The sequence below is a fragment of the Penaeus monodon genome, chromosome 38 (assembly GCF_015228065.2).
Source record: "Penaeus monodon isolate SGIC_2016 chromosome 38, NSTDA_Pmon_1, whole genome shotgun sequence".
Lineage (NCBI taxonomy): Eukaryota > Metazoa > Arthropoda > Malacostraca > Decapoda > Penaeidae > Penaeus > Penaeus monodon.
In genome coordinates this window covers 8,651,335-8,661,334 of record NC_051423.1, presented here as the reverse complement: position 1 = coordinate 8,661,334, position 10,000 = coordinate 8,651,335, and the positions used below count along the sequence as shown (strand labels likewise).

General features: G+C 41.6%; 1 protein-coding gene across 1 annotated transcript in view; it reads left to right on the top strand.

The window, feature by feature from the left end:
* The first annotated feature begins 2,142 nt into the window (after window positions 1-2,142).
* Window positions 2,143-10,000, top strand: part of LOC119596685 (leucine-rich repeat extensin-like protein 3) — a 22,139-nt gene continuing 14,281 nt past the window's right edge. The window contains exons 1-2 of the mRNA XM_037946016.1: window positions 2,143-2,225; window positions 4,700-4,825. Coding sequence (XP_037801944.1) covers window positions 2,143-2,225; window positions 4,700-4,825 — 209 coding nt within the window. The remainder of the gene's footprint in view (window positions 2,226-4,699; window positions 4,826-10,000) is intronic.

Here is a 10,000-nt window from a genome sequence, read left to right as displayed (position 1 = left end):
GATGAAGAGGATAATTAACTGGATAAAAAAACGAGTAGGGGGAAAGGAAGTGGAGAAGAATATGAGGAAAACGAAGAATAAAGAAGAAGAATACAGAAAGGAGACAAGGTGGAAGAACTGAAGATAGACGCGTGGATGTTCTAGACGAGGACATAGCAGTCATACCACCTCTAACGTCCCCAGAAAAGGAATTATCATTGGGAACTTTTCACATAATTTGTATTTTAGTTTCTGAGGAACAATTCATGTCGATGAAAATATCTTGAAGTAATGAATGTACTTTTCGGATTTTTTTAAAAACTAATTTCCGTGTCTTTTTTAATGGTTCATAAAATCTGTTGTTTGATGTTTTTTCATGATATTAGCAAAAGCGACTGGTTTTGTTTTATATCAAAATTAACTGACGAAGGTTGATGACATCTATAGATTTTATTATATTATACTTGAATAGATATTAAACTTTGGCATTTTTTTTTTCTTATCAGATTACCGAAACCATTAGGGATGAGACAAAAAAACACGAACTAACACGAGAGAGAGACGGAGAGAGAGAGAGAGAGAGAGAGAGAGAGAGAGAGAGAGAGAGAGAGAGAGAGAGAGAGAGAGAGAGAGAGAGAGAGAGAGAGAGAGAGAGAGAGAGAGAAGAGAGAGAGAGAGAGAGAGAGAGAGAGAGAGAGAGAGAGAAGAGAGAGGAGAGAGAGAGAGAGAGAGGAGAGAGAGAAGAGGAAGAGAGGAGAGGAGGAGAGAGAGAGAGAGAGAGAGAGAGAGAGAGAGAGAGAGAGAGAGAGAGAGAGAATTGGAAGACAAAGGAAAGGAATGAGAAATTAAGAGAAAAGGGAACGAGAAGAAAAATACAGAGAGAAAAAGAGGAAAGCAGAAAACTAGGCATAAAAAGTATGAAAAAAAAGACAAAAGAAAGTGGGTTATAAAAAGGAAATAAGTAGGTGGAGAAAAATGGAAGAGAAAAAGAAAAAAGATAGAAGGGAGATGAGAAAGACAAAGAAAGGGGAAGGAAGATGGAATAAAGGGAGATAAATAAATAGAAATGCTGGAGGAGAAGAAATGGAAGAGGGAGAAAGAGAAAACGGAAGAAAAATAAGGTAGTAAGCAATAAGTGAGAGAAGGAAGGAGGTGGAGAAGAGAGAAATTAGGTACGATGATGCAAAGGGAAGAAGGAGGAAGAGATAAAAAAATGATTAATGGAAAAGAGGAGAGACAAAGAGGAGAAAGAAGGAAGAACGGATAAAAGATATAGAACGTAAAGAAGAAAAGAAAACGGAATTAAGATGATGGCGAAGAACGATATGAAAAGGGGAAGTAGAGGAAGAATAAAGGGAATGAAAAGGGAGATAGAAATGAAGAAATGGGAAATCTAAAGAATATTTAAAAGGGAAGAAGGAAAACAAAGACGATGACAGAAGTAGAAATAATAATTAATAATAAGTAAAAGGAAAAGCAAAAAAAAAAAAAAAAAGCAAAAGCAAAAAGAAAAACAATTTCTTGAAGGACATTTAAAGGAAAATTAGTAAATAATAATAATAATAAAATAAACAAATCAAGATTAAAACAAGAGAAAAGAGCGAATAGGGGAGAAAGACAAACACATGAAAACGAAAAGAAGGAAGAATGACAGAAGAAAGAGATGCAAAAAAAAAAAAGAAGAGAGAAAAAAAAAGGGACGCTAAGAAGCACAAAATGAGAAAAAGAAATAGGGATAAATAAAAACAGAAAAAAACACAAATAGCAGCAATAATAGCGAAATCGGTAGACGAAGAAAATCATTACTGTAAAGATTTAAAAAAAAAGGTAAAAAAGGTAAATAAAGGCAAACCAAAATAGAAAATAAAAGAAAGATGCATTACTAGAAGCAACATTAGAAAAAGAATAATGATAATAAAGCGAAATACAAATGAAGAAACAAGAATAACCAAAACCACGCAAGCATGAAACAAACACCCAACAAATAAAGTAAAAAAATACCTTTAGTAACGGAGGCAAGACCACATACGCCCCCCTCCCCCCCAAAAAAAAAAGAAAAGAAAAAAAAAAGAAGGTAAATAGTGGTCAGTCCTGTAAACAAATCCGGTCCAGTTTCCAAATATTCACTCTCGACTGAACCGGAAAACTACTGACTGTTGCCTTATGTACACGCAGCTCAGTGACACGAGCGCACGTCCAAGATGTGGAAGCCAACTCATGTCAGCTTTATTTGATGTAGATCCTATGTAGGTTTTGTTCTGTAGCGCAGGTGTTATTTTAAAAAAATCCAGGTAACACATGTTCAACCAAAAAAATCCATAATTCTTTGTTAACAACAACAATTAGCTTGCATAACTTTACAACTATCGATAAATCAGTTAATCACAAATTGCAATTAGACCCAGGGACGAAAACAAAGGCTTGATTAAAACTGAAACAAGGTCGTAGAGAGAGAGAGAGAGAGAGAGAGAGAGAGAGAGAGACAGAGAGAGAGAGAGACAGAGAGAGAGAGAGAGAGAGAGAGAGAGAGAGAGAGAGAGAGAGAGAGAGAGAGAGAGAGAGAGAGAGAGAGAGAGAGAGAGAAATAGATAGGCAGATAGATAGATATAGAGAGAAGAGGGGGAGATAAGGACAGAAACAGAGTCAGACAGACACAGACCGTCAGACCATTCCCGTCAACCCCCCTCCCCCTTCACCTGTCGTGAATCACGGTTCTCGCCGTGACCCCGACGATGAAATATTGTCTAACACTCACTCTCACTCTCCCGCAGGCATGAAAAAAGTTGGAAAAGGTCTCGCCAGCCAGTGTTAAGAGACGATTTATCTCCCGGGGGTGAGGATGCCCTGTATTCGCCCCGAGGCTCCGGAGCTGTAGAAAACACGGCTACACCTCCCTCCTTTTCTCTGTTTTATTCTATTTGTTTCTGTTTTTTATGATTATTAAAAGTTTATTTAGACTCGTTGTTTGTATCCTTGCACAAGAACTCCAAAAATAATGTATTATGAATTAGCGAAGAAGTGAGAGTAAGGAGGAATCCATTATCTTATCGTTTTATCTCAGTATTTATTATCTGATTTTTTCAAAATTTCTCTTATACATTCATTTTGCTATCTTTATTTTTCTAAATGTACTTTTTTAGTTTAATCTCGTGGCGCTCTTTCGCGCTACGAGATTACAAGAGAAGACACAAGAGGCGGGGCAGTGAATGGTCTTTGGGTCTCGGTAAAAGGCAGTCGATCGTAGAGGAACCTCGGAATGGCCTTCCCTGAGACAGATAAGTGGTCGCGAGAACAGTCTCTGAATTAGGTTGCAGGAGATATTTGGTGCCCTTTTAGTTAAGCATAGTGATCAACAGACCAGTGCCTGATTTTTTTTTGGTGTTCTATTTTCGTGTTCATTTTAGTGTTTTATGTTCGTGTTAATTTTAGTGTCTTATGTTCGTGTTCTTAATATTCATTTTACACTTTTTTACCTTTACTTTAATCAGTGAAAAGTACGATAACTGTTCTTATAACATACCCTCGTAGTATTGCGAATAAAAAGAATGAGACCCCAGGGCTGTGAGACAGAATGAAATATAGTTTAAGTTATCAGAACAGGAAACAGTGACACACATCGCTGAACCACAATGCGTCTGGAAAGTCACCCCCAGCACACGTCTCCTCTCGGCTAAGACACTCACCGAACTCTCGCACACTACACTTACATTCCCCCTCCCCCTACCCCTTCACAAAGAGTGGGGAGGCCCTGAAGAAACCCTGTACATGTGTACGGCGACGCGCCCTTTAGCCGAGGCCCGAATACAAATGGAGATGTCAGAGAGAGTTTAACAAAGGCTGAGGGTCGGCATTTTATCCCAGGCCGCTGTTGGCTGAGCTCCTCGCGGCCAGGGGTCGTCGGGAGGGGGAGGGGGAGGGGGGAGAAGGGGAGGGGATAGGGGAAGGCTAGGGATCGTCGGGAGGGGGAGGGGGAGGGAGTATGGGTAGGCCAGGGGTCGTCGGGAGGGAGAGGGGGATCGGGAGAGGGGGAGGGGGTACGGGGAGACAGGGGATAGGGGTGGGACATGGTAAGGGGAGAAGGTATTGGACTGTCGTCGGGGAGGAGGGAGGGGAGGTGGAGGAGGATATGGGGGCAGGGGACCGTTGTCGGGGTCAGAGGGGGAGGGGGAAGGGGGGTAGGAGGAGGCAGGGGGATGGGAGGGAAGGAAGGGGAGAAGGAAGGGGTAGGGGGTAAGAGCGGGCAGGGTTTCGGAGGGTGGGAGGGGAAGGGGGATAGTCATCGGGGGTCAGAGAGGGAGGGTGTAGGGGTAGGGGGGAGAGGGGGTATGGATAGGTGGGGCAGGGATATGGGGGTAGGAAGAGGCAGGGGTAAGGGGGTGGCGAGAGGAAGAGCGAAAGAAAGAGGAAAAAAGAGAGAAGAATAGAGAAAGAAAAGAAAGGCAGGTAAAGGAATAAAAGTACTAGTTAGAAAGAAGAATAAACTCGAAAAAAAATTGAATTAAAGGACACAAAGACAACGAAAAGGAGAGAGAAGAAAAAGAAGAAGAAGAAAAATATTCAAACATAATCCGAGATAACCTCATATTGCCTTACACATTCCTCAAAACTCGAATGTATATCTCACCATCTTTCCAATACTGTCACCTAAAAAAATAGATGAAAATAAAAAATAGATAAAAGTAACTACGACCACGAGACTCACTTATCCTCGCCACCGTAGCAAATCAGACAATGGCCTTGCATTAACACAATCATCGCCTCCGCCTGATGGGACTCGAAATGCAATTGAGTTCTCTGGCTTCGAGAAACATGGGCGGATCTTCGGATTCGTCGTCGACCTGAAGGAGTTTGTTCCGTTGTTTGGTGGACGTAGTTTGACTTATTGTTGTGTGTGTGTGTGTGCTGGTGGGTGTCGTGTTGTGTGTGTGGTTGTGTGTGTTGTGTGTGTGTGTGTGTTTGTTGTGTGTGTGTGTGTGTGTGTGGTGTGTGTGTGTGTGTGTGTGTGTGTGTGTGTGTGTTTGTGTGTGTGTGTGTGTGTGTGTGTTGTGTGTGTGTGTGTGTGTGTGTGTGTGTGTGTGTGTGTGTGTGTGTATGTGTGTGTGTGTGTGTGTGTGTGTATATGTGTGTGTATGTGTGTGTGTGTGTGTGTGTGTGTGTGTGTGTGTGTGTGTATGTGTGTGTGTGTGTGTGTGTGTGTGTGTGGGTGTGTGTGTATGTGTGTGTGTGTGTGTAAAAATATGGATAGGAGAAGGAGCCTTTAGAGACAGTTTCGGAGACAGAATATCGAACTGAGAAACAGACAGCTACCTAACTAGAAAGACACTCAGACAGACAGACTTACAAACGAATAAATAACCTGACAGGGAGACAGACAAACAGAGGGCGCCGGACAGACAGACAGAGAGGCAGAGCAAGGGAGATTTGGCCACAGCTGTGTCGAGGAGCCGAACTAATGGACGGCGCGCAGCCACCTATACTCCCCGGCCAGACACCCAAGACGAAGGAATCAGTCAAGTTACTCCTTCACTTTATCCGTTCATAATGGACTAGATTGTGTTCGTTTCCTGTTGCGTCGTATACATTTTGAACTTCAACAAAGGACTGTTTTTTTTGTTAAAGTAATAGACAAAACCTTATCTAAAAGTGTTGGCACAAAATGTTTTATAATTTTGGTAACTTTGGGTATAAACAAAATGACTTTTCCCCACGGAATATGTAATTTTGACCGTTTCAGCGTATGAATGATAAAACAAAGAGAGATAGATAAAGCCTAAATAAATAGATATATAAACGAATAAATAAGATAATAACAAGAAGAACAGGTTATGTTATCCTTCGAATATGACAATGTTGTCGAAATATATATCATCCTTTCAATGTCATCATTTGCAGAACTGATATTTTTTTTTCAAACTTGAAACTAAGTAAGAAAGAAAGAACGAAATAATAGGAAAAAAGAAGAAAAGAGAAAATCTGATTTTTTTTCTTCAAAACTAGAAACTAAGTAAATAAGAAAGAACGAAATAATAGGAAAAAGGAAGAAAAGAGAAAATCTGATTTTTTTTTTCAAAACTTGAAACTAAATAAGATAGAAAGAAATAATAGGAAAAAAGAAGAAAAGAGAAAATGTGAAAGTTCAGCCAAAGCGGATGCGGAGATTGAGACATTGGCTGGAGTAAGCGGAGGAAAAAAGCAACAGGTTACTCTCCTCGGGTGTTGGGGAGACGTTGATATCGATTCCCCCCCTCCCCCCCTCCTCCCTCTCCTCCTTCCCCCATCCCTCTATCCTCCCCATCCCCATCCTCCTCCCCTCGCGCCCCCTCGTTCGTTCCTTAATCGCCCCACTTCTCATGCGATTCTCTCCCTCCTCCCTCACGTCTCAATTCTCCCTTTCCTCATTCTCCTCTATCCTCTCTTCGTCCAAATACCCATCCTTAGTCTCCTCCCTCCTCCCCCCTCCTCCCCCCTCCTCCACACCCCATCCTCCCCGTCATTCTCGCCTCCCTTTCCCCCCTCAATCTCCACCCTCTCCATCATTCTTGTCTCCCTCCCCCCCTCCTCAATACTCCATCCTCTCCATCATTCTCGCCTCCCTCCCCCCCTCCTCAATACTCCATCCACCCCTTTCCAAGATTCTCCCTTTCCTCTTTTCCCCTTTCCTTCTCTCATTTCAGTTACTCTTCCATCTCTCCCGCTCCCATTGTTCTCTCCAGCGTTTCCCCAACACTACAGTCTTCTCCAACCTTCTCTGTCTTTACTAATTCCTCCTTCCTATTCCACTTCCCTCCCTCCTACCCTCTTACCCATCCACCTTCTCCGCTTTTTTTCATATCTACTTACCTATCCCACCTTCTTTACCTTCCCTCCTCTCTATTCACTTCCCGCTCGCCCCCCTCCTTCCACCCCCTTATTCTTCCGTCCTTTCCTTTGCCTTCCTTTTACCCTCCTCTTTTTCCTTCCTCCCCCTTGTCCTCGTCCTCTGCCCTTGCTCCTTCTTTTATATTCCTCCTTCCTACTATGTTCTCCCCGCCTCTCCCTTTTCTCGTTCTTTCCTACCCCTTCCTTCTCCTTTGCCCTCCCTCCCTCCCTTCCATACACACCTCTGCCCTCCGTCTCCCTCTGCCTTCCCTCCCTTCGCCTCCGCACTTCCCTTAACGCACTCCACCGCCGCGTTCTTCCGCCGTTCAGAAACCGGGTGTCCTCATAACAGCTCGAGAACGTGAATCATGTTGGCCATTCACGACGGAACGGTGGCCATTTGTCGGCAAAATGCATCGTGAATCTGGCCGTTCTCAGGTGCCTGGGTCGATTAATATGATATCAAATCTGGTGAGGCTCGGATCCGTTGTTGGTAATTTCTGGCTATCCGTTGCTGTCAAAACAATATGGCGCAGGAGGTATATTTGTCTGACGTGTGTGTGTGTCTGTCAGCGTGTAGATTGTCTGTCAGCGAGGGGGTATTTGTCTGATGCGTGTGTGTGTTCCTCGGCGTGTGCATATTTGTACGTCATCGTGTGTTTTTATCTGACGTGTGTGTGTGTGTGTGTTTCTCAGCGTGTACGTATTCGCCTCCTAATGTGTGTATATTTGTCTGATATGTATTTATCTGTCAGCGTGCGAGCATTTGTTTGGCGTGCGTGAGTCTGTCAGCAACTACGTAATTGTCAGCTCTGCCTACCCCGGACCGTAGCGCAATGGCGAATGTTGTGTGCATTGTCCGGAGTGTGTGTATGTCAGTGAATGTATCTTTTGGTAAGTGTGTTTGTCATCGTCCATTAAGTAGCTGTCAGCATCTGTCTTTAGACCCTCGACCATTATCTCGAAACCCTACATACAATGCCGACAAAGTTTCGTACCCATTATCGTTTGTCGGTTGGCCGAAAAGAGCCGCAGTTACTGGTGTCGGGTGACTCTCAATTGCCCGGCGACCATCAACATTAGTCATCGTCGGGAGCCGACACTCTGGCGCTTTTGTTGGATCCGACAGTTGCGTCTCGGGAAAAGTTTCTTGGGTCCTCTGTGTGATGTGTGAACGTCTGTCAGCGTTTGTCTTTGTCTGACGCGTGTGCCTCGACAAACGTGTGTGTATTTGTTTGGTGTTTGAGTGTCTGCCAACGTGTATGTCTTTGTCCCGAGAAAAGTTTCTTGAGTAAGCCCCTTTGTCATAACGTGGGCGAGCGTCTCTGCGCGTGTCTGTCAGCCTGTGTCCATTTGTCAGATGTACGAGCGTCTCCCTTTCCTTCGTAAAGACTTGTTGTCCATTGGTGTACATTGTGAAATTATACCAATACATACATATGCAAATTTAACGATATATATATATATATATATATATATATATATATATATATATATATATATATATATATATATATATATATATATACACAGACAGACAGACAGATAGATAGATAGATAGATAGATAGATAGATAGATAGATAGATAGATAGATAGATAGATAGATAGATAGATAGATAGATAGATAGATAAATGAATATAGATAGATAAGTATATATATATATATATATATATATATATATATATATATATATATATATATATATATATATATATATATAGGAAAAGAGGGAATGAGAGAGAGAAAGACAAAGACGGAAATCAAATAGAAGCACAATTCAATTTCCCGCCAATCGCCTTAAGGATATAAGATAAAACAAAAACGCTATCAAAATAGGATTGGAACATGCTCAGAACATGTTAGAAAATGGGAGACGCACAACAGCAAACAGACAGTGGCATAAAGAGATACTTCTCATTCTTCATGTTGCCTTAATGATAAAATAAGTTTCCCATTTAGAAGCACTGTTATCGCGACGCTTCTGTCAGCTCGTGAAATCTGCCGATAATGCTCTCTCATAAAATAACTTTCCTCGTCTATAATTCTCGTATATCGTAAGGATTTTTCAGAATATTATTATCAATGCCATTATTGCGCGAGAGTTGCTGTTGCTTTATACTACTTTGGGGTATTTTCTACCTTTTTATTATCATTCGCAACAACAACAAGAACAGCAACAACAGAAACAACAACAACAACAAAAAAACAAAAACAAAAAAACATTAGCAACAACAAGGACAAGAACAAAAACAGCAACAACTACAACAACAAACACAAACATACAAACATAAAAAAAACACCACCACATTTCCTTTATTTTATCCAGATCAGTGATACCAACCGAATTCTCCTCTAATGGCACCCAAGTAACTCTCACCATAACCGTATCAACCTAGGATATCAACCGGAAATTCAAACAGCAATTGCATATCATGATTTTCATTTACGTCACGATAATCTGTAAGCCTGTTTGATTGCCTGGGCTCTCCTGCTATTGCTTCGCTGAGATGTGTCTGCGTGTGATTGGTGATCCTGTTCTCTGTTTCTCTCTCACTGTGTATTTATTTATTCATTTTTTCTGTCTATCTTTTTTCTCTGTCTATCTTTTTTCTCTGTCTATTTGTTTATTTTTTTCTCTGTCTATCTATTTATTTTTTTCTCTGTCTATTTATTTATTTTTCTCTCTCGATCTATTTTTTTTCTCTCTCGATCTATTCTCTCTCTCTCTCTCTCTCTCTCTCTCTCTCTCTCTCTCTCTCTCTCTCTCTCTCTCTCTCTCTCTCTCTCTCTCTCTCTCTCACTGTCTCACTCGCTCTCTGCCCGTTCCTCTGATTGGCTCTCTTTCTTGTTCTCTCTTTCTGTCTCTCTGCATTTGCCTGCGTCCCTTTTTCTGTCTCTCTCTCTTCCTGTTATTGTATTCTGTCTCTCTTCTTGATCCTTTTCTTTTTTTGCATTTCTTCCCTTTCGCCTGTCTGTTTGCCTTCCTTTCATTTTACCTCTTATTATTCGACTATCAATCAAAGAAATGAAAAGTAGGGGAACGAGAAAATAAAGGAGAATGGGGAGAAGGAGAAGAAAATAATAGAAAAGGAAAGAGAGAGAGAGAAAGGAAGGAGAGGCATAGAGAAATGAAAGAAAAAGAACTACAATTTTCACTAAGA